Here is a 25,211-nt window from a genome sequence, read left to right as displayed (position 1 = left end):
TAAATTCCACCATATTGTGATCGCTCCTTCCGAGAGGATCCCTAACTATGAGATCATGAATCAATCCTGTCTCATTACAAAGGACAAGATCTAGGACCGCTTGTTCCCTCGTAGGTTCCATTACATACTGTTCTAGGAAACTATCGCGGATACATTCTATAAACTCCTCCTCACGGTTGCCTTGGCCGACCTGGTTAAACCAATCGACATGTAGATTAAAATCCCCCATGATAACTGCTGTACCATTTCTACATGCATCAGTTATTTCTTTGTTTATTGCCTGCCCCACCATCTCGTTACTATTTGACTGCCACAGGCTTGGAGGGCTGAAGGCCCTGTTCCAGGGCTGTATTGCTCTTTGTTATTGCCTGGCCCTCGTGAGGCATGACATGGCTGAAACCTGTCCAGGTATGAATGCATTTGGACATTGGCTGCTTCAGTGACTGAGGAATGGTGGTGAATGGTGCTGGACATTGTGCAGTCATCGGCGAACACCCCCACTTCTGACCATATGATGGAAGAAGCTGAAGATGGTTGAGTCCAGGACACTGTAAATTGCTCCGAGTCAATCAGTCATCGAATGGCCTGTTTAATGTCTCAATGGAACCTGTTTCCACCACCCGACCAGGAAATTCACAAAACCCAACCACATTCATTGATGGGATGTGGCCATTCCTGGCTGGGCTAGCATTTATTGGCCTAATCAGCCTGAACTGAGTGAAATTTCAGAGGGCAATAGTACTGAAGACTTGTGCTCCAGAACTTGCCGCAGCCCTAGCCAAGCTGTTCCAGTCCAGCTACAACACTGGCATCTACCCGGCAATGTGGAAAATTGCCCAGGTGTGTCCTGTACAATAAACAGGACAAATCCAACCCAGCCAATTACCACCCTGTCAGTCTACTCTCCATCATCAGCAAAGTGATGGAAGGAGCCATCAACAGGACTATTAAGCGGCACTTACTCAGCAATAACCTGCTCACAGACACTCAGTTTGGATTCCGCCAGGGTCACTCAGCTCCTGACCTCATTACAGCCTTGGTTCAAACATGTACAAAAGCCCTGAATGCAGAGGTGATGTGAGAGTGACTGCCCTTAACATCAAGACAGCATTTGACCGAGTGCGGAATCAAGGAGCCCGAGCTAAACTGGAGTTTACTCTGCCTACTGGGCGGAGCCAGCAGGCAGGGATCTACCCCCATACCTATAGTACAGGAGCCTTACCGTATTACCTCTTATACGTGCACTATATACAACAATGGTGACTACCACACCCACCCTCCCTCTCCTCCCCTCCCCAGTTCCGGTGTTTCTCTGATGTTAACACGTGTAACCTGTTGCAGCCAGACTCGACCCCGCCCCCACTTTTCCCTTTGTTCCCCCTGTGACTTTGCTTCTCTCTCATTTTCCTCCCCCCTTCCCTATTGTTGTTTCATCCTCTATTTCACACCCCCCTCCGTCTGCCACCCTAGTTATCCCCCCTTGAAGGTGTACCACCCCCCCCCAGTGCGAGATACACCCCACCCCCTCACTCGTACCTCCTACCGCCACCTTTGCTGCTAGTGCGGTGCTCTCCCTCCCCCCCCCTCCTGGGGTCGGCCTGACCCCCTCGTGCACCCACTGCTTTGATTTCCCCTCTGTCTCCTCCCCACCCTCTCCTGAGCTTTACCCAGTTATCTTTCACTGCTAGGTGAACAAAGGACAAACACAAGTTTATGACTGAACGAGATTTATTATTAAACACCGTAAAACAGTTATCCCCCTTAATTTATCCCAACTAACAATAATCCCAAGATTCTTCATTCAACCCAAACTGATGAACTCAGTCGAGCTGTGGGTCCAATTCTCTGAGTCACGGTTCTCTCAGGGCCTGGGAAGGTGGGTTCCGCTCGCCGCTTCCTTCTGTCCTCCGATCTGTCACCGAATCTCCTCTGCTACCTCAGCACCGAGTCTCAGCTCCAGAGGGTCCTGGGTGGTCGACCTTTATCCCCCTCTTCGTGCCTTCCCGGAATGTTCTCTGTTCCTCAGGCAAAGGGGACCCGCGGCCGGGTCACAACACCCATTGGAATTCCTGATTGCAACTCTGCAAGACACCAGGAACCCACCCCCAGGGGCCCATCTGCAGGTACATTGTCCGCACATAACCTGATCCTATATAAGGTGACCGAGGTGTCAGAAAGTCTGGCTTCATCTGGATAATCTATAACTATCGATCAATTTGAATGGGATCAATAACCTTCCGATGTGTTGTTTGCAGGGTCGGACCAGGCTTGCCCCAGCTCTCTGTCTCTGTCCAGCACATTCCAACCTGTCAGAATTCCCATCAATCCTCTTCTGACTGTGGTTTCATTGAAAATATTCAATCTGTATTGGGCCTAAAATTCAGGCTTTTGGCCATTTTACCGCACCATATAAATACTGTGGCTACCGGGGCAGGTCCGAGGCTGGGAGCCCTGCGGTGAGTAACTCACTTCCCCAAAGCCTGTGCACCACCTACAAGGCACAAGTCACAAGGGTTTGATCCAAGTGACTCAGCTTGTAATTGGCTCTCTCCCAGCCGGCGTCACGGGCAGGATTACATCTCAAGCTGACTGACATTTTCTCTTCCTTTAGGCAAAAAGGAGTGTACTGTCTGAGATGAAATATCTCGAGCTGGTGGTTGTGACAGACAAAGCAATGGTGAGTGGCTTCTGTGAACATATTGTAAATAACATCAAAAGGCATTGGAGCAGAATGAGGCCGCTCGGCCCATCGAGTCTGCTCCGCCATTCAATCATGGCTGATATTTTCTCATCCCCATTCTCCTGCCTTCTCCCCATAACCCCTGATCCCCTTATTAATCAAGAACCTATCTATCTCTGTCTTAAAGACACTCAGTGAATTGGCCTCCACAGCCTTCTGCGGCAAAGAGTTCCACAGATTCACCTCCCTCTGACTGAAAACATTCCTCTTCATCCCTGTTTTGGAGAGGATGTTTTTAGGATAAACTAAAATCAGAGAACACAATCTCAGTCTAAAGGGACAATCCATTAAAACAGGGATGAGTTCTGCTTCTATGTCATATGGTCTTATGATATTCCATCTGCCACTTCATTGCCCACTCTCCTAGCTTGTCCAAATCTTTCTGCAGCCCCCTGCTTCCTCAATACTGTACCTCTACAGACCTTTGTATCATCTACAAACTTAGCAACAGTGCCTTCAGTTCCTTCCTCCAGATCATTAATGAATACTGTGAAAAGTTGTGATCCCAGCACAGACCCCTGAGGCAGACCACTAGTCACCGGCTGCCATCCTGAAACAGACCCCTTTATCCCCACTCTCTGCCTTCTGCCAGTCAGCCAATCCTCTATCCATGCCAGGATCTTACCCTGAACACCATGGGCTCTTAACCTATTTAACAGTCTCTCATGCGGCACCTTGTCAAAGGCCTTCTGGAAATCTAAATAAATCACGTCCACTGGTTCTCCTTTGACTAACCTCCTTGTTGCCCCCTCAACGAACTCTAACAGATTTGTCAGACACGACCTCCCTTTGACAAAGCCGTGCTGACTCAGTCCTATTTAACCATGCACCTCCAAATACTCCCCGATCTCATCTTTAATAATGACTCTAACATCTTACCAATGACCGAAGTCAGGCTAACCGGCCTATAATGTTCCATCTTCTGCCTCCCTTCTTAAACAGTGGTGTTACATTAGCACTTTCCATTCCTCTGGGACCCTCCCTGCCTCCAGTGATTCCTGAAAGATCATCACTAATGCCTCCACAATCTCCTCAGCTATCTCTTTTAGGACCCTGGGGTGTAGTCCATCCGGTCCAGGTGACTTATCCACCTTCAGACCTTTCAGTTTCCCCAGAACCTTCTCCTTAGTGATGGTCACTGCACTCACCTCTGCCCCCTGGTTCTCCTGGAGCTCTGGCATCCCACTGGTGTCTTCCACTGTGAAGACTGATGCAAAGTAATTATTCAGTTCATCTACAATTTCTTTGTTTCCTATTATTACTATCTTCCTATCTTCCTTTATATTACTAGCTACTTGCACTCATATTTCATCTTCTCTCCTCTTATTGCTTTTTTATTTGTCCTCTGCTCGCTTTTAAAGGCTTCCCAATCCTCTGGCTTCCCACTAATCCTCGCCACTTTGTATGCTTTTTCTTTTGCTTTTATGCTGAGCTTGACTTCCCCCGTCAGCCATGGATGCCATGTCCTCCCCTTAGCATCTTTCCTCCTCCTTGGGATGAATTTCTGTTGTGCCTCCTTAATAACCCCTCAGAACTCCTGCCATTGCTGTTCCACTGTCTTCCACGCTAGGCTCCTTCTCCAATCAATTCTGGCCAGCTCCTCCCTCATGTCTTTGTAGTTGCCCTTATTTAATTGTAATACTGTTACATCTGACTCCAGCTTCTCCCTCTCAAACTGCAGGGTAAATTCTAATCACATTGTGGTCGCTGCTCCCTAAGGGTTCCTTCACCTTAAGTTCCCTAATCAAGTCTGCCTCATTACACATCACCAAATCCAGAATTGCCTGTTCCCTCGTCAGCTCTGTCACAAGCTGCTCCAAAAAACCATTTCTTAGACATTCCACAAATTCCCTTTCTTGGGATCCACTACCAACCTGATTTTCCCAGTTCACCTGCATATTGAAGTCCCCCATGATTATTGCAATATTGCCTTTTTTACATGCCTTTTCTATCTCCTGATTTATTATCTGTCCCACCTCCTGAGTACAGCTCGGGGGCCTGTACATAACTCCCATCAGCATCATTTTTCCTTGGCAATTCTATGCCTTCTGATTCTATATCGCTCCTCGCAATCGATTTAACTTCATTTGTTACTAACAATGCAACCCCGCCCCCTTTGCCTGTCTGCTTTTCCTTTCGCTCGGACACATATCCTTGGATATTTAGATTCCAGCCCTGATCCCCTTGCAGCCTCTGTCTCTGTGATGCCAACATCGTACCGGCCAATTTCAATGTGCGAAACAAGCTCATTTACCTTGTTCCGTACAATACGCGCATTGAGGTACAACACCCTCAGTCCTGCATTGACCACCTCCCTTCTCACACTTGTCACCATTTTTGCTCTGCCTGAGGGTGATGTTCTCTTATTTTTGTTCTCTATTTCCCCTTCAGTCATTACACCTTTGCAGCTAACGCTCTAGTCCCAACCCCCTGCCAGGCTAGTTTAAATCCTGCCGAGTGACACTAGCAAACCTCCCAGCCAGGATATTGGTGCCCCTCCAGTTTAGATGCAACCCGTCCTTCCTGTACAGGTCCACCTGCCCCGGAAGAGATCCCAATGGTCCAGAAATCTGAAACCTTCCCTCCTACACCACTGGTTTAGTAATGTGTTTAGCTGCTCTATCCTCCTATTTCTAGCCTCACTAGCACGTGGCACAGTGAGTAATCCTGAGATTACAACCCTGGAGGTCCTGCTTCTTAGCTCACTCCCTAACTCCCTGAACTCCTTCTGCAGGATCCTATCACTCTTCCTGCCTGTGTCGTTGGTACCTATGTGCACTACAACCTCTGGCTGTTCACCCTCCCCCTTCAGGATGTCCTGTGTTCGTTCTGAGGCATCCTTGACCCTGGCACCAGGGAGGTAACACACCATCCTGGAGTCTCTTTCATGTCCACAGAAGTGCCTATCAGTGTCCCTTACTATAGAGTCCCCTATAACTATTGCTCTCCTGCACTTTACCCTCCCCTGCTGAGCAACGGAGCCAGTTGTGCTGCACAAAAGGCTGCTGCATAAGATAAAGGTGCACAGTGTTATGGGTAACATATTAGCATGAATAGAGGATTGGTTAACTGACAGAAAGCAAAGAGTGAGGATAAATGGGTGTTTCTCTGGTTGGCAATCAGTGCCTAGTGATCCCTCAGGGATCAGTGTTGGGTCTGCAATTGTTCACAATTTACAGAGATGATCTGGAGTTGGGGACCAAGTGTAATGTGTCAAAGTTTGCAGATGACACTAAGATGAGTGGTAAAGCAAAGTGTGCAGAGGATACTGAAAGTCTGCAGAGGGATATAGACAGTTTAAGTGAGTGGGCAAGGGTCTGGCAGATAGAGTTCAATGTTGGTAAATGTGAGGTCACACATTTTGGTCGGAATAAGAGCAAAGTAGTGAGAAATTGCAGCCTGCTGCTGTGCAGAGGGACCTGGGTGGCCTTGTGCATGAATCACAAAAAGTTGGTTTACAGGTGCAGCAGGTGATTAAGGAGGCAAATGGAATTTTGTCCTTCATTGCTGGAGGGATGGAGTTTAAAAGCAGGGAGGTTATGGTGCAGCTGTATAGGGTGCTGGTGAGGCCACACCTGGACACCTGGAGTACTGTGTACAGTTTTGATCTCCTTACCTGAGAAAGGATGTTCTGGCTCAGGAGGGGGTACAGAGGAGATTCACCAGATTGATTCTGGAGTTGAGAGGATTAGTTTATGAGCAGAGACTAAGTAAACTGGGACTATACTCATTGGAATTTAGAAGAATGAGGGGGGCGGTCTTATAGAAACATATAAAATTATGAAGGGAATATTTAAGATAGAAAAAGGGAGATTGTTTCCACTGGCGGGTGAAACTAGAACTAGGGGGCATAGCCTCAGAATAACGGGGAAGTAGATTTAGGACTGAGTTTAGGAGGAACTTCTTCACCCAAAGGGTTGTGAATCTGTGGAATTCCTTGCCCAGTGAAGCAATTGAGGCGACCTCATTGAATGTTTTTAAGGCAAAGATTTTTGAACAGTAAAGGAATAAAAGGTTACAGCGAGTGGCTGGGTAAGTGGAGCTGAGTCCACAAAAAGATCAGCCATGATCTCATTGAATGGCGGAGCAGGCTCGAGGGGCCAGATGGCCGACTCCTGCCCCTATGTTCCTATAGCTCACTCGCTGAGGGACGTGCCCTTGTCTGAGTGCTCCATGGCTGAGGGTATCAGGCCCATGGAGGGGCGGATGGACTGAGGGAGGGGGAAGGGGTGGATGGACTGAGGGAGGGGGAGGGGTGGATGGCCGAGGGAGGGGGAAGGGGTGGATGGACTCAGGGAGGGGGAAGGGGTGGATGGACCGAGGGGAAGGGGTGGATGGACCGAGGGAGGGGGAATGGGTGGATGGACTGAGGGAGGGGGAAGGGGTGGATGGACTGAGGGAGGGGGAAGGGGTGGATGGACTGAGGTAGGGGGAAGGGGTGGATGGACCGAGGGAGGGGGAAGGGGTGGATGGACTGAGGGAGGGGGAAGGGGGTGGAGGGACTGAGGGAGGGGGAAGGGGTGGATGGACCGAGGGAGGGGGAAGGGGTGGATGGACTGAGGGAGGGGGAAGGGGTGGATGGACCGAGGGAGGGGGGAGGGGTGGATGGACCGAGGGAGGGGGAAGGGGTGGATGGCCGAGGAAGGGGGAAGGGGTGGATGGACTCAGGGGAAGGGGTGGATGGACTGAGGGAGGGAGAAGGGGTGGATGGACCGAGGGAGGGGGAAGGGTGGATGGACCGAGGGAGGGGGAAGGGGTGGATGGACTGAGGGAGGGGGAAGGGGTGGATGGACCGAGGGAGGGGGGAGGGGTGGATGGACTGAGGGAGGGGGAAGGGGTGGATGGACTGAGGGAGGGGGAAGGGGTGGATGGACGAGGGAGGGGGAAGGGGTGGATGGACCGAGGGAGGGGAAGGGGTGGATGGACTGAGGGAGGGGAAGGGGTGGATGGACTGAGGGAGAGGGAAGGGGTGGATGGACTGAGGGAGGGGGAAGGGGTGGATGGACTGAGGGAGGGGGAAGGGGTGGATGGACTGAGGGAGGGGGAAGGGGTGACTGAGGGAGGGGGAAGGGGTGGATGGACCGAGGGAGGGGGAAGGGGTGGATGGACCGAGGGAGGGGGAAGGGGTGGATGGACCGAGGGAAGGGGGAAGGGGTGGATGGACAGAGGGAGGGGGAAGGGGTGGATGGACCGAGGGAGGGGGAAGGGGTGGATGGACCGAGGGAGGGGGAAGGGGTGGATGGACTGAGGCAGGGGGAAGGGGTGGATGGACTGAGGGAGGGGGAAAGGGTGGAGGGACCGAGGGGAAGGGGTGGATGGACTGAGGGAGGGGGATAGGGTGGATGGACCGAGGGAGGGGGAAGGGGAGGATGGCCGAGGGAGGGGGAAGGGGTGGATGGACTGAGGGAGGGGGAAGGGGTGGATGGACTGAGGGAGGGGGAAGGGGTGGATGGACTGAGGGAGTGGGAAAGGGTGGAGGGACCGAGGGGAAGGGGTGGATGGACTGAGGGAGGGGGAAGGGGTGGATGGACTGAGGGGAAGGGGTGGATGGACTGAGGGAGGTGGAAGGGGTGGAGGGACCGAGGGGAAGGGGTGGATGGACCGAGGGAGGGGGAAGGGGTGGAGGGACCGAGGGGAAGGGGTGGATGATCTGAGGGGAAGGGGTGGATGGACTGAGGGGAAGGGGTGGATGGACTGAGGGAGGGGGAAGGGGTGGATGGACTGAGGGAGGGGGAAGGGGTGGAGGGACCGAGGGGAAGGGGTGGATGATCTGAGGGGAAGGGGTGGATGGACCGAGGGAGGGGGAAGGGGTGGAGGGACCGAGGGGAAGGGGTGGATGATCTGAGGGGAAGGGGTGGATGGACTGAGGGGAAGGGGTGGATGGACTGAGGGAGGGGGAAGGGGTGGATGGACTGAGGGAGGGGGAAGGGGTGGATGGACTGAGGGAGGGGGAAGGGGTGGATGGACCGAGGGAGGGGGAAGGGGTGACTGAGAGAGGGGGAAGGGGTGGATGGACCGAGGGAGGGGGAAGGGGTGGATGGACCGAGGGAGGGGGAAGGGGTGGATGGACCGAGGGAAGGGGGAAGGGGTGGATGGACAGAGGGAGGGGGAAGGGGTGGATGGACCGAGGGAGGGGGAAGGGGTGGATGGACCGAGGGAGGGGGAAGGGGTGGATGGACTGAGGCAGGGGGAAGGGGTGGATGGACTGAGGGGAAGGGGTGGATGGACTGAGGGAGGGGGATAGGGTGGATGGACCGAGGGAGGGGGAAGGGGAGGATGGCCGAGGGAGGGGGAAGGGGTGGATGGACCGAGGGAGGGGGAAGGGGTGGATGGACTGAGGGAGGGGGAAGGGGTGGATGGACTGAGGGAGTGGGAAAGGGTGGAGGGACCGAGGGGAAGGGGTGGATGGACTGAGGGAGGGGGAAGGGGTGGATGGACTGAGGGGAAGGGGTGGATGGACTGAGGGAGGGGGAAGGGGTGGAGGGACCGAGGGGAAGGGGTGGATGGACCGAGGGAGGGGGAAGGGGTGGAGGGACCGAGGGGAAGGGGTGGATGATCTGAGGGGAAGGGGTGGATGGACTGAGGGGAAGGGGTGGATGGACTGAGGGAGGGGGAAGGGGTGGATGGACTGAGGGAGGGGGAAGGGGTGGAGGGACCGAGGGGAAGGGGTGGATGATCTGAGGGGAAGGGGTGGATGGACCGAGGGGAAGGGGTGGATGGACTGAGGGAGAGGGAAGGGGTGGATGGACTGAGGGAGTGGGAAAGGGTGGAGGGACCGAGGGGAAGGGGTGGATGGACTGAGGGAGGGGGAAGGGGTGGATGGACTGAGGGGAAGGGGTGGATGGACTGAGGGAGGGGGGAAGGGGTGGAGGGACCGAGGGGAAGGGGTGGATGGACCGACGGAGGGGGAAGGGGAGGAGGGACCGAGGGGAAGGGGTGGATGATCTGAGGGGAAGGGGTGGATGGACTGAGGGGAAGGGGTGGATGGACTGAGGGAGGGGGAAGGGGTGGATGGACTGAGGGAGGGGGAAGGGGTGGAGGGACCGAGGGGAAGGGGTGGATGATCTGAGGGGAAGGGGTGGATGGCCGAGGGAAGGTGGATATTTTGGTCGGAAGGCCTGGAGTATTGTGCAGTTTTGGTCCCTTATTTGAGGAAAGATGTCGTGGCAAAGGAGGCAGTTCAGAGGAGATGAAGGGTTGTCACATGAGGAGAGATTGAACAGTTTTGGCCAAATGTTGGAGAGTTTAGAAGAATGAGGGGAGATCTAATTAAGGTATACAAGATGCTAATGTTCTGGATAAAGTAGATGTGGAGCTGATGCTGCCTCTTGTGGGACATTCTAAAACATGAGGTCATAGTCTTCGGGATAAAAGGCAGCAAAATGTAAACCAAAATGAGAAACTTCTCCCAAAGGGCTGTGATTCTGTGGAAGTCATTACCCTGGAGTACGGTGGATGCTGGGACATTCAGCAAATTTAAGAAGGAGGTAGACAGATTTTTAATTGGTAACGGGTTGAAGGGTTCTGGAGCCCGGGCAGAACTGTGGAGTTGAGGCCAGGATAGGATCAGCCATGATTGAATGTCGGAGCAGACTCGATGGGCCAAATGTCCTAATTCTGCTCCTATGTGTTATGAATTTATGAAAGGAGGTGGGACAGGAGGGCGGGGCTGCCAGTGACCAGGCCTCTTAGTAGGTAACTGGGGCGGTGATGAGGTTGTCCCACGTGGGGCGGCCCTGAATGACATGTTGGGCGACCTGCTCTGCCAGTTGGGGTTCCACGCCCAGGTGTTCCTTGTCAGGTGAGGCCTGCCATTCTTCCTCCTCCTCCAGCATGTTGTCTCTCTGCCCCACACCGTTGTACAGGATGCAGCAGGCCACCACAATGCTCGAGGCCCTCCCAGGGCTCTGTTGAAAAGCCCCAGCAGAGCATCGGGGCATCTTGAGGTTGCTGATGCCGCACTCATTGTCTCTCATTGACCCTCCTGGTTGCTTTGTGATCATCATTATAGCAGCTCTCCGCCTCTGTTCAGAACCTCCACTCAGGCATCATTAGCTGTGACCTCAGCGGGTAAACCTTGTCGCCCAGTAGCCAACCCCTCACCTGAGGCGGTGCCTCGAAGGTGCTGAGTGACCAGGATGTATGAGTCGTGCACACCCAGGGTATTGGGCGTGAGCGACTCATCGCTCATAAACAAGGAGCCCCGGTCACTGTGGACGTAAGTGGGGAAACCAGACAAGGTGAAGATACTATGCAGGGCCTTAATGACAGTGGCAGCGGTTATGTCAGGGCATGGGATGGCCAAGGGGAAATGGGAGAACTCATCAACGGCGTTGAGAAAATACACGTTGCAGTTGGTAGAGGGGAGGGGCCCTTTGAAGTCGACGTTGAAGCGCTCAAAGGGCCGGTATGCCTTCACCAGGTGGCCTTATCTGGTCGATAGAAGTGCGGCTTACACTCCGCGCAGATCGGGCAGTCCCTGGTCATGGCCCTGACCTCCTCGGTGGAGTAGGGCAGGTTGTGGGCCTTGATGTAGTGGAGAAGCCGGGTGACCCCTGGGTGGCAGAGGTCATTGTGGATGGCCCGGAGTCCGTCATCTTCCGCTCTGGTGCATGTGCCGCGGGACAGGGCATCTGGGGGCTCGTTGAGCTTCCCAGGATGATACACAATATCGTAATTATAGGTGGCGAGTTCGATCCTCCACCTCAAGATGTTATCGTTCTTGATCTTGCCCCACTGTGTATTGTCGAACATGAAGGCTACCGACTGTTGGTCGGTGATGAGGGTAAACCTCCTACCAGCGAGGTAGTGCCTCCAATGCTGCACAGCTTCCGCAATGGCTTGAGCTTCTTTTTCGGCTGAGGAGTGTCGAATCTCAGAAGCGTTGAGGGTTCGGGAGAAAAAGGCTACGGGCTTGCCCGCCTGGTTAAGGGGAGCGGCGAGGGCGACCTCTGACGCGTCGCTCTCCACCTACCAGGGGATGGACTCGTCCACCGTGCGCATGGCAGCTTTGGTAATATCTGCCTTGATGCGGCTGAAGGCCTGGCGGGCCTCAGCCGGCAGTGGGAAGATGGTGGCTTTGATCAGTGGGCGGGGCTTTGTCCGCATAGTTGGAGACCCACTGGGCGTAATAGGAAAAGAACCCGAGGCACCTTTTCAGGGCCTTGGGACAGTGGGGAAGGGGCAGTTGCAGGAGGGGTCGCATGCGGTCGAGGTCGGTGTGGTGAATCACTGTAGTGTAATTCACACTGTTGTTATATGTAATGTATTTGTGTCTGTGTAAGCTCAGCTCACGAGCAGTTGCGCGGCTCTGCCCCTAGGGGGAGATGTACTGGGAGAGCACAGGAGTTTGTACTGGGCTCCACCCTTGGCTCCGCCCATGGCTCCTCCTACCAACTGGTTGTATAAAGCTTGGCAGTCCGAGCCTGCCTGTCAGTTCATCACGTCGCAGGCAGGCTCCGTTGTAAGGTTATTAAAGCCACTGTTCACCTCTAACACGCGTCGTGTGTGAATTGATGGCCACATCAGTCGGGCCCTAGGACTCCGTTTTTCCACACCATAGCGGAGGATGGCTAGTTGGGTTGTGCGTAAAACGCATTTCTCCTTGTTAGGAGGAGGTTGAGGGCTTGGGCGGTTTGGAGAAACTTCTGAAGGTTGGCGTCATGGTCCTACTAATCATGGCCACAGATGGCGACGTTGTCCAAGTACGGAAATGTGGCTTGCAGCCTGTACTGGTCCACCATTCGGTCCATCGTTCTTTGGAAGACCGAGACCCCGTTGGTGACGTCAAAGGGGACCCGGAGGAAATGGAAGAGGCGGCCGTCTGCCTCAAAGGCCGTGTAGTGGCGATCCTCCGGGTGGATTGGGAGCTGGTGGTATGCGGACTTCAGATCTACTGCGGAGAACACCTGGTAGTGTGCGATCTGATTAACCATGTCCGCTATCCGGGGAAGGGGGTAGGCATCGAGGTGCGTGTACCGGTTTATGATCTGTCTGTGGCCCACAACCATCCGGTACTTTTCCCCGGTCCTGACGACCACCACTTGGGCTCTCCAGGGGCTATTACTGGCCTCGATGATCCCCTTCCTCGAGCCGCTGGACCTCCAACTTGATAAAAGTCCTGTCCTGGGCACTGTACCGCCTGCTCCTGGTGGCAGCGGGTTTACAGTCGGAGGCGAGGTTCGCGAAGAGTGGGGGAGGGTTGACCTTTAGGGTCGCAAGGCTATATGTGGTGAGAGGGGGTAGGGTCCCGCCGAACTTCAGGGTCAGGCTCCTGAGGTTGCACTGGAAGCCCAGTCCCAACAGGAGAGGGGCGCAGAGATCGAGGTTCGCGACACAGTACCCCCGGATCTGCACTGACTGCAATCCGGAAGCGAGGGAGATTGTTTGGGATGCGGGAGAAATTGGGAGAGAACTTTGCCTTATTGTGTCTGGGTGTATGAAGCTCTCCCTGCTCCTGGAGAGCGTTTCGTGCCCATTGACCCAGACGGTCATCATCGAGTTCCTGAGGTGCTTCGGGCGTGACTGGTCGAGGGTGACCGTGCCGAGTTGCGGGTAGCCGGCGCGGTTGGAGGTGATGGGGTGGTCCCAAGATGGCTGCCCCCGTCGGTCGCACGTGTTGGGCGGCGATGAAGCTGGTGGCCAAGATGGCGGCCCCCATGAGTCGCACATGGCGGGCCATGTGGGAGACGGTGGCCAAGATGGCGGCCCCCATGAGTCGCACATGGCGGGCCATGTGGGAGACGGTGGCCAAGATGGCGGCCCCTGTGAGTCGCACATGGCGGGCCATGTGGGAGACGGTGGCCAAGATGGCGGCCCCCATGAGTCGCAGGAGACGGTGGCCAAGATGGCGGCCCCTGTGAGTCGCAAGTGTTGAGTAGAGTCGGAGATGGCTGCCCCCACGGACAACACGAGGTAGATTACGCATCCGGAGGGGGCAGAGCCGGCAGGCACACAGCCACACTGAGGGGTCTGCGGGCCTGTGAGTCCGAAAGTCGGGCCTGTCATTTGGAGGTTTTGGGCCTGGCCAGGCAAACTTTAGCAAAGTGTCCTGTCTTGCCGCAGTCGCTACAGGTCGCGTTCCTAGCCGGGCAACGCTGCCATGGTGTTGGTGCTGGACACAGAAATAGCAGAGCTGCCCCCGGTTTGGGCGGGCTACCGCGCAGCACATGGTTGGGGCACCCTCTGGTCGGGTGTCCACGAGGAACGAAAAAGGAGGGGTTCGCGTAGTTGGATGGGGAAGCGTTGAGGATCTGAAACGCTACTTCTCAGGAGGTGGACAGTTTTACCGTCTCTTCTAGGTCGAGGCCACCCTTCTCAAACAGGCGCTGTCTGACGTAGTTGGACCGGACCCCAGCCACGTAGGCGTCCCGGATGGCGAGTTCCATGTGTTGTGAGGCCGTGACGACTTTGTAGTTGCAGCTTCGCGCGAGTACTTTCAGGTCACGTAGGTATTCCTCCAGCGATTCCCTGGGGCGTTGGCGGTGTGGTGAGGAGATGCCACGGCAACACGTATTGCCTTTTTAGGACCGCGTCTGCTTACGTGGTCACTTCCTTGACCTGCACGGATATTCGATGGCTCACCCGGGCGTGGAGGAGTCTCAGTTTCTGTTTGTCGGTGATGGAGGGTGAGGAGGAGGTGGCGAGGTAGGCCTCAAAACAGCGGAACCAGTGCGAAAAAAATCCCTTTGGTTTGAATGGCCTGTGGGTCGAGTTCCAGTCAGTTAGGTTTGAGGGCTGCTTCCATCGCCATGTTGTAGCTGATTAAATTGATGCAACCATCAATTCACATGAGACAGAGAGTTGAAGTGAACAATGGCTTTAATCAGTTGGAACTGTGCCTGCCTGCGACTGCTCTGTACTGAGAGCTGCCTACAGGGCAGCTGCTCTATATACCTCCCCCGAGGGGGTGGAGCCCACAAGGGCACCAACATAGTACAATGCAATATAGTGGTGAATGGTGGCCGTGATACATTCACCACAGGGCACAACGTGCATGATGTGCAATTGATGGTCGCACATCAACTGCACATTCAGGGAGTGGAACCATGTCCTATTGATGAAGGGCACCCATATCAAATAGGCATTTGGGTGACATGCTTGCTAGCGATTGCTCCCTGGACCTGGGCATGTTGGAGGTGGTGGCTGAACCTGCCTGGGCACCTTATTGGGTCTGGTCTCTAATTCCCTAATTCTCATTGACTCCAGTTTAGCTTGAAGGAGGGGTTCAGCGATGATACCTCTTGAAACTGAATCATTAGCATGCCACTGGAGTAGTTTTACATAAGTTATTTTATTAAGGATTGAGGTGAATTATAGGATTGAATAATCATTACTAACCATTAATCATGTATTTTTAGGACATAGCAGTAATAAGTAATCAAACAAGATTTAGGATGGCTAACTTGACCAATAGGACATTACTTCTGATGTTTTGTCTTTGTGAAACAATTCAGGGTGCTGGTTCTGTTGTTCTGTTTCTCACAGTCAGCACAGGCTGCTGGGATTGTACATAGCTGTCAGGATGAGGATCAATTGTGCGCTGCTTGCAATTTTATTGGGTGAAGTTTAAACACTGCTAGCAATTCTATTGGATAAGTTTAAAAGTAGCATTTCAGGAATTGGATTGCGTCCAACTGGGGAGGGCTATTGATTTTTGAACGTAGTATAACTACTGTGTTGGGGTTTTTGTTCGGCAGAACAGGTCTTGGCCAATATCCAGTCCATTCTCTGTGTACACGGAACAGGCTTGACTAAATAAGGCATCTTGTTCAGGTTTCTTTCTCTCTGTACTGAACTGAGCCACAGGGAATAGCCCCACGTGGAAGCTGACTCAGTACACAGGTCTTGAACCCGCCCCTACATCAAGATCAGGCTCCTTGACACCACACTTGGTTAAAGGCTGCCTTGATATCAAGGGCAGTCACTCTCACCTCACCTCTGCATTCAGGGCTTTTGTCCATGTTTGAACCAAGGCTGTAATGAGGTCAGAAGCTGAGTGACCCTGGCGGAACCCAAACTGAGTGTCCGTGAGCAGGTTATTGCTGAGTAAGTGCCGCTTGATAGCCCTGTTGATGGCTCCTTCCATCACTTTGCTGATGATGGAGAGTAGATCGACAGGGCAGTAAATCTGGGATGGATTTGTCCTGTTTCTTGTGTACAGGACATAGCTGGGCCGTTTTCCACATTGCCGGGTAGATGCCAGTGTTGTAGCTGGACTGGAACAGCTTGGCTAGGGCTGCGGCAAGTTCTGGAGCACAAGCCTTCAGCACTATTGTCAGGGCCCTTAGCCTTTGCAGTATCCAGTGCCTTCAGCCATTTCTTACTATCACGTGGAGTGAATCGTATTGGCTGAAGACTGACATCTGTGATGCTGGGGACCTCCGGAGGAGACCGAGATGGATCATCCACTCGGCACTTCTGGCTGAAGATTGTTGCCAATGCCTCAGCCTCGTCTTTTACACAAATGTGCTGGGCTCCTCCATCATTGAGGATGGGATATTTGTGGAGCCTCCTCCTCCAGGGATATGTTTAATTGTCCACCGCCATTCACGGCTGGATGTGGCAGGACTGCAGAACTTAGATCTGATGTGTATGTTGCAGAATCACTGAACTCTGTCTATTACTTCTGTTTATGCTGTTTGGCACAAGTAGTCCTGTGTTGTAGCTTCACCAGATTGACACCTCATTTTCCAGTCTGCCTAATGTTGCTCCTGCCTTGCTCTCCTGCCCTCTGCATTGAACCAGGGTTGATCCCCTGGCTTGGTGGCAATGGTAGATTGGGGGATGTGCCGGGCCAGGAGGTTACAGATTGTGGTTGAATACAATTCTGCTGCTGCTGATGGCCCACAGCGCCTCATGGATGCCCAGTTTTGAGTTGCTGGATCTGTTCGAAGTCTATCCCATTTAGCACTGTGGGAGTGCCACACAACACGATGGAGGGTATCCTCAATGTGAAGATGGGACTTTGTCTCCACAAGGACTGTGCGGTGGTCACTGCTCCCGATACTGTCATGGACAGATCCATCTGCAGCAGGCAGGTTGGTGAGGGTGAGGTCAAGTATGTTTTTCCCTCTTGTTGGTTCCCTCACCACCTGCTGCAGTCCCAGTCTAGCAGCTATATCCTTTAGGACCCGGCCAGCTCGGTCTGTGGTGGTACCGAGCTACTCTTGGACATTGAAGTCCCCACCCAGAGCATATTCTGTGTCGTTGCCACCTTCAGCCCTTCCTCCAAGTGGTGTTCAACATGGAGGAGTAACTGATTAATCAGCTGATGGTGGCCAGTACGTGGTACGTGGACGGTTCCTTGCCCATGTTTAACCTGAAGCCATCAGATTTCATGTTGAGGACTCCCAGGGCAACACCCTCCCTTAATATATATATTTTTTTAATTTAGAGTACCCAATTAATCTTTTTCCAATTAAGGGGCAATTTAGCGTGGCCAATCCACCGAGACTGCACATCTTTGGGATGTGGGGGTGAAACCCACACAGACACGGGGAGAACGTGCAAACACCACACGGTCAGTGACCCAGAGCCGGGATCGAACCTGGTACCACGGTGGCGTGAGGCAGTAGTGCTAACCCACTGCGCCACCGTGCTGCCCGGGCAGCTCCCTCCCAACTGTATCCCACTGTGCTGCCCGGGCAGCTCCTTCCCGGCTGTATCCCACCGTGCTGCCCGGGCAACTCCCTCCCGACTGTATCCCACTGTGCTGCCCGGGCAACTCCCTCCCGACTGTATCCCACTGTGCTGCCCGGGTAACTCCCTCCCGACTGTATCCCACTGTGCTGCCCGGGCAACTCCCTCCCGACTGTATCCCACTGTGCTGCCCGGGCAACTCCCTCCCGACTGTATCCCACTGTGCTGCCCGGGCAGCTCCCTCCCGACTGTATCCCACTGTGCTGCCCGGGCAACTCCCTCCCGACTGTATCCCACTGTGCTGCCCAGGCAGCTCCTTCCCGACTGTATCCCACTGTGCTGCCCAGGCAGCTCCTTCCCGACTGTATCCCACTGTGCTGCCCCGGGCAGCTCCTTCCCGACTGTATCCCACTGTGCTGCCCGGGCAGCTCCTTCCCGACTGTATCCCACTGTGCTGCCCAGGGCAGCTCCTTCCCGACTGTATCCCACTGTGCTGCCAGCAGCTCCTCCCGACCTGTATCCCACTGTGCTGCCCGGGCAGCTCCTTCCCGACTGTATCCCACTGTGCTGCCCGGGCAGCTCCCTCCCGACTGTATCCCACTGTGCTGCCCGGGCAGCTCCTTCCCGACTGTATCCCACTGTGCTGCCCGAGCAGCTCCTTCCCGACTGTATCCCACTGTGCTGCCCGGGCAGCTCCCTCCCGACTGTATCCCACTGTGCTGCCCGGGCAGCTCCTTCCCGACTGTATCCCACTGTGCTGCCCGGGCAGCTCCTTCCCGACTGTATCCCACTGTGCTGCCCGGGCAGATCCTTCCCGACTGTATCCCACTGTGTTGCCCGGGCAGCTCCCTCCCGACTGTATCCCACTGTGCTGCCCGGGCAACTCTCTCCCGACTGTATCCCACTGTGCTGCCAGGACAGCTCCCTCCCTCCCGACTGTATCCCACTGTGCTGCCCGGGCAGCTCCTTCCCGACTGTATCCCACTGTGCTGCCCGGGCAGCTCCTTCCCGACTGTATCCCACTGTGCTGCCCGGGCAGCTCCTTCCCCACTGTATCCCACTGTGCTGCCCGGGCAGCTCCTTCCCGACTGTATCCCACTGTGCTGCCCAGGCAGCTCCTTCCCGACTGTATCCCACTGTGCTGCCCAGGCAGCTCCTTCCCGACTGTATCCCACTGTGCTGCCCGGGCAGCTCCCTCCCGACTGTATCCCACTGTGCTGCCCGGGCAACTCCCTCCTGACTGTATCACACTGTGCTGCCCGGGCAGCTCCTTCCCGACTGTATCCCACTGTGCTGCTCAGGCAGCTCCTTCCCGACTGTATCCCACTGTGCTGCCCAGGGCAACTCCCTCCCGACTGTATCCCACTGTGCTGCCCGGGCAGCTCCTTCCCGACTGTATCCCACTGTGCTGCCCGGGCAGCTCCTTCCCGACTGTATCCCACTGTGCTGCCCGGGCAGCTCCTTCCCGGCTGTATCCCACTGTGCTGCCCGGGCAGCTCCTTCCCGACTGTATCCCACTGTGCTGCCCGGGCAGCTCCTTCCCGACTGTATCCCACTGTGCTGCCCGGGTAACTCCCTCCCGACTGTATCCCAATGTGCTGCCCGGGCAGCTCCTTCCCGACTGTATCCCACTGTGCTGCCCGGGCAGCTCCTTCCCGACTGTATCCCACTGTGCTGCCCAGGCAGGTCCTTCCCGACTGTATCCCACTGTGCTGCCCGGGCAGCTCCTTCCCGACTGTATCCCACTGTGCTGCCCAGGCAGCTCCCTCCCGACTGTATCCCACTGTGCTGCCCGGGCAGCTCCTTCCCGACTGTATCCCACTGTGCTGCCCGGGCAGCTCCCTCCCGACTGTATCCCACTGTGCTGCCCGGGCAGCTCCTTCCCGACTGTATCCCACTGTGCTGCCCGGGCAGCTCCTTCCCGACTGTATCCCACTGTGCTGCCACCTCTGCTGGGTCTGTCCTGCCGGTGAGACAGGACATACCCAGGAATGGTGATAGTGGTTTCTGGGACATTGTCTGTAAGGTATGATTCTGTGAGTGTGACTATGTCAGGCTGCAGCTTGACCAGTCTGTCAGACAGCCCTCCCAACTCTGACACAAGCCCCCAGATGTTAGTAAGGAGGACTTTGCAGAGTTGGCAGGGCTGGGTTTGCCGTTGTCGTTGCTGGTGCCTGGTTCAATGGCGGATTCCTTTTTACTGACTTTGGAGCTGTTTTGATATAACTGAGTGGTTTGCTCGGCCGTTTCAGAGGCTGTTTCAGAGTCAACCACATTGGAGTCTGGAGTCACATGTAGGCCAGAACGGTAAGGATGTCAGATTTCCTTCCCTAAAGAACTTTATTTAATAATCTTTATTGTCACAAGTAGGCTTACATTAACACTGCAATAAAGTTACTGTGAAAAGCCCCTAGTCACCACATTCCGGTGCCTGTTCGGGTACACGGAGGGAGAATTCAGAATGTCCAAATGACCTAACAGCACGTCTTTCGGGACTTGTGGGAGGAAACCGGAGCACCCGGAGGAAACCCACGCAGTCACGGGGAGGGTGTGCAGACTCCACACAGACAGTGACTCAAGCCGGGAATCAAACCTGGGACCCTGGTGCTAACCACTGTGCTGCCTATTTGGATTTTTACAACAATCGGCAATGGTTTCAAGGTCATCGGTAGACTTTTAATTTCCAGATATTTATTGGATTCAATTTGCACTGCCGGCTGTGGTGGGATTTGAACCTGGAACCTGGGTCTATAGATCACCAGTCCAGTGACAATATCACTATGCCACTGCCTCCCCTAGAGGGCATCTCTTTGGAGTATCTCTTTGGAGCATTTATATGAGCACCTGAAACACCTTCACACACAGCATTATGGACAAAATTGTGGAAACTGGGATTAGAATAGAGAGGTGCTTGATGGTGACCAGTACAGACACGATGGGCCGAAGGGCCTCTTTCTGTGCTGGAAAAGTCGATGGCTGGGATTCTCCACCCCGTCGCATCCGGTTTTTTGGTGTGGCCGCTCCTGCTGGCAGCGGGGTTCTCCATCACGCCAGCCGGCCAATGGGATTTCCCATTGTGGGCAGCCCCACGCCGTCAGGAAGTCACCGGGCTGCTGGCGCAACGGAGAATCCCGGCAACGGTGAATCCTGGCAACGGAGATTCCCGGCAACGGAGAATCCCGGCAACGGAGAATCCCGGCAACGGAGAATCCCGGCAACGGAGAAGCCCGGCAACGGAGAATCCCGGCAACGGAGATTCCCGGCAACGGAGATTCCCGGCAACGGAGATTCCCGACAACGGAGAATCCCGGCAACGGAGAATCCCGACAACGGAGATTCCCGGCAACCGAGAATCCCGGCAACGGAGATTCCCGGCAACGGAGATTCCCGGCAACGGAGAATCCCGACAACGGAGAATCCCGGCAACGGAGAAGCCCGGCAACGGAGAATCCCGGCAACGGAAAATCCAGGCGACGGAGAATCCAGGCGACGGAGATTCCCGGCGACGGAGATTCCCGGCGACGGAGATTCCCGGCGACGGAGAATCCCGGCAACGGAGATTCCCGGCAACGGCGATTCCCGACAACGGAGAATCCAGGCGACGGAGATTCCAGGCGACGGAGATTCCCGACAGTGGAGAATCCCGGCAACGGAGATTCCCGGCAACGGAGAATCCCGGCAACGGAGATTCCCGGCAACGGAGAATCCCGACAGCGGAGAATCCCGGCAACGGAGAATCCCGACAGCGGAGAATCCCGGCGACGGAGATTCCCGGCGACGGAGATTCCCGGCGACGGAGATTCCCGGCGACGGAGATTCCCGGCAACGGAGAATCCCGCACGGAGAATCCGCGACGGAGATTCCGGCAACGGAGATTCCCGACACGGAGATCCCGGCAACGGAGAATCCCGACAACGGAGAATCCCGGCAACGGAGAATCCCGACAACGGAGATTCCCGGCAACCGAGAATCCCGGCAACGGAGATTCCCGGCAACCGAGAATCCCGGCAACGGAGATTCCCGGCAACGGAGATTCCCGGCGACGGAGATTCCCGGCGACGGAGATTCCCGGCGACGGAGATTCCCGGCGACGGAGAATCCCGGCAACGGCGATTCCCGGCAACGGAGAATCCAGGCGACGGAGATTCCAGGCGACGGAGATTCCCGGCAACGGAGAATCCCGACAGTGGAGAATCCCGGCAATGGAGATTCCCGGCAACGGAGAATCCCGGCAACGGAGATTCCCGGCAACGGAGAATCCCGACAGCGGAGAATCCCGGCAACGGAGAATCCCGACGGCGGAGAATCCCGGCGACGGAGATTCGCGACGACGGAGATTCCCGGCGACGGAGATTCCCGACGACGGAGATTCCCGGCGACGGAGATTCCCGGCGACGGAGAAACCCGGCGACGGAGAATCCCGGCGACGGAGAATCCCGGCGACGGAGATTCCCGGCGACGGAGAATCCCGGCGACGGAGAATCCCGGCGACGGAGAATCCCGGCGACGGAGATTCCCGGCGACGGAGAATCCCGGCGACGGAGAATCCAGGCGACGGAGATTCCCGGCAACGGAGAATCCCGACGGCGGAGAATCCCGGCGACGGAGAATCCCGGCGACGGAGATTCCCGGCGAGGGAGATTCCCGGCGACGGAGATTCCCGGCGACGGAGATTCCCGGCGACGGCGATTCCCGGCGACGGAGATTCCCGGCGACGGAGATTCCCGGCAACGGAGATTCCCGGCAACGGAGAATCCCGTCCTGTGACTATATGTGGACACTGCACTTTCTAGGAAGATTGATCAATGGAATTGGTCGATCCCTGAAGTTTAGTACAGTTTGGTATTGGATCACCCTGGGTACATTTGTTTTTGGTTACAGTTTGATTCAATGGCCTCTTCTGCTTTGATTGCTATCATCGAACCTATCTTGAAAATGAAAATGAAAATGGCTTATTGTCACGAGTAGGCTTCAATGAAGTTTCTGTGAAAAGCCCCTAGTCGCCATATTCCGGCGCCTGTTCGGGGAGGCTGTTACGGGAATCAAACCGTGCTGCTGGCCTGCCTTGGTCTGCTTTAAAAGCCAGCGATTTAGCCCAGTGAGTATCTTTGGGTTATGAGAGGAAAGTGGAGCACCCAGAGGAAACGCATGCAGACACGGGGAGAACGTGCAGACTCCTCACAGACAGTTGCACCAGGCCGGAATTGAACCTGGGTCCCTGGAGCTGTGAGGCAGCAGTGCTAACCACTGTGTCACTGTGCCGCCCTAATAGTCTTCCTTCTTGTTTATGCTACCAAAGTGGATAATTACATTGAAAGATCTCTGTTCCTATACTCAAATCCTCTCACTCTGAAGGCCAACATACCATTTGCCTTCTGTACTGCCTGCTGTACCTGCACGCTTACTTTCAGTGACTGATGCACGGGGGCACCAAGGTCTCGCTGACTATCCACTGCTCTCAATTTACACCCTTTTAAATAATAATCTGCTTTACTGTTTTTCTACCAAAGTGGAGAATCTCACCTTTATCCACATTATACTGCATCTGCCATGCATGTACCCACTCACCCAGCCTGTCCACATCCCGCTGAAGTATCTCTGCATCCTCCTCACAGCTCACCCTCCCACCCAACTGTGCATCATCTACAAATTTGGAGATAATCTAGTTCCCTCGTCCACATCATTAACATATAATGTGAACAGTTGGGGTCCTCGCACCAATTCCTGCTGTATCCCCTCTGGTCACTGCCTGCCAATCGGAAAAATAACTATTCTGAAATAATAATAATCCTATAATAATAACAATATTATAATAATAATAATAATTATAATATTAATAATAATAAGGGCAAATATCCCAAATGCCTTCTTAACCACCTTATCTACCTGTCCGGCTGCCTTCAGGGATCTATGGACCTGCACCCCAAGATCCCTCTGGTCCCCTGTAATGCCAGCATCGTACCGTTCCTCCTGTATTCTCTTATATTGTTGGCCCTCCCAAGACAATAACTATCTTATTCCCGTGGTCTTTAAATATGCTTCTCCCATCAGGAGCATATCTTCTTTTTCTCTATTCATACTATCAAAAATTTCCATCACTTTATTGGGGTGGGATTCTCCACTAGCCGACTCTGAAATCAGGGTGTGCGGTTAGGTAGAGAATAGCATCCGACGCCAGAATCATGGCAGGTGCTGGTTTGATGACAAATGCGACGCTCCGTAACGCCACACGAGCATTAAACACTGTTTGCATATCATTAGCGGGTCCATCCGCGATTCTCCCCCTCCGATGGGCCGAATTCCCAATGGCACAGCCCATGGGTGCTCCCACAAATGGTGAACCTGGTGTGGCGTCTGCAGAGAGAGCGAGGGTGGACGGACAGTGTCTAGCACCGCCACACTTCGCCAACAGTCATGCCGCTGAATGGGGGGCTTCTGGCAGGGGCAGGGGAGGAGTAGTGGGGGGGTGGCCAAGAGGTGGGCTTTGAGTTCTAGGTGGACGGGTACGCAACACCGTCACCGTAGCCAACAAGGCAGACACGCGGCTACGCATGCCGCTAACAGCCCACTTTAAACCCGACGTCCTGGCTCGTATGGATCACCCACCCCCCCCTCGTCCCGGTGCCCTCTGACCCCAGCCGACCTATCAGCTTTAAGGGTGCTCCAGCATAACCTGCCCCATCTGATTTTGATCAGTGTGTGTGTGGGGTGTGTATTGTTTCAGCGTGTCTGCAGCTTGTCAGCGCTGTGTCGATCAGGGACCTGCACCATTTTCCATGGGAACCGATGGCGCTCCATGCAGCACCGGTGCTAGCCCCTCACCGGGAGCACAATCGGTGCAGGTGCGGCATCGATTTTCCTGTCGTAGGAGTCCACAGATTCTCCGTTGGTGTCAACACTTAGTCGCAGAAACGGAGAATCCAGCCCCCTGATCTCTATCAGGACACCCTCAGTAACGGATCCTCAAGCGGAAAGTGACCGAGCCTATTGTGGCTGGTTTAGCTCAGTGGGCTAGATAGCTGGTTTGTGATGCAGAACAAGGCCAGCAGTGCGGGTTCAATTCCCGTACCAGCTTACCCGAACAGGCGCCGGAATATGGCGACTAGGGGCTTTTCACAGTAACTTCATACTTGTGGCAATAAAAGATTAATATTATTATAAACCTTTAAATATGTATCCCCACACATTTCAGGGGTTAATCTGGTAAAATGCCTCGACAATGTCTGCAGGGCCTCTACATTCTTTTTATAATATTTCAACCAGAACTGAAGGTCGTTCTTTACCAGTGAGTCTTCTCAATTGAGACTGCAGTGCCTGCCAGGACAGGGGAAGCAGATTGAAAGGAAACTTGCAGAAGGCAATTGGATTTTGAAAGGATAGAGAGCAGTTGAAGTGATACTAATCAATCGAACAAAGTACAGACACACAATGGATGGGGTGTTCTGATGAACTGTGTTGTTTTTTCATCTGTAACCATGGGGATTGGCTTCGATCTTCTGAAGATCATGGTGGATATGAAGAAGGTATTTTGATGACTGACTACTCATCACCAATCATTTGTTTTTCTTTCAGACACAGAAACTTGGCGGTACAGCGGCTGTTGAGGCAGAAGTGATTAAAATTATAAAATTAGTGGATTCAGTGAGTATGGATACTGAGCTGAGAATTTTACTTCCTCTCCCACGTTATGCTGCGACTCCGCCTGTGCCCTGTCTCCCTCTCCCACTCTACACTTCTTCCCTCACTAAAACCTACCTTTATCATGATGCTTTAGGCTGGTATGTGTATATGCATCACTGTAAATACACATGGGGTTAATGTAAATGCACTA

The 25,211-nt window shown here is 54.4% G+C and overlaps 1 protein-coding gene across 4 annotated transcripts in view; it reads left to right on the top strand.

Moving 5' to 3' along the window:
• Positions 1 to 25,211, top strand: part of LOC119963793 (disintegrin and metalloproteinase domain-containing protein 12-like) — a 701,497-nt gene that overhangs the window by 84,796 nt on the left and 591,490 nt on the right. For 3 of the 4 annotated variants that reach the window (XM_038793080.1, XM_038793079.1, XM_038793078.1), the window contains exons 7-8: positions 2,612 to 2,677; positions 24,953 to 25,021. In XM_038793080.1, the coding sequence (XP_038649008.1) occupies positions 2,612 to 2,677; positions 24,953 to 25,021 (135 nt within the window). The remainder of the gene's footprint in view (positions 1 to 2,611; positions 2,678 to 24,952; positions 25,022 to 25,211) is intronic. The other variant, XM_038793081.1, reaches the window with a different exon arrangement.

This window comes from Scyliorhinus canicula, chromosome 3 (genome assembly GCF_902713615.1).
Source record: "Scyliorhinus canicula chromosome 3, sScyCan1.1, whole genome shotgun sequence".
NCBI lineage: Eukaryota > Metazoa > Chordata > Chondrichthyes > Carcharhiniformes > Scyliorhinidae > Scyliorhinus > Scyliorhinus canicula.
This window is presented reverse-complemented; position numbering and strand designations above follow the sequence as displayed.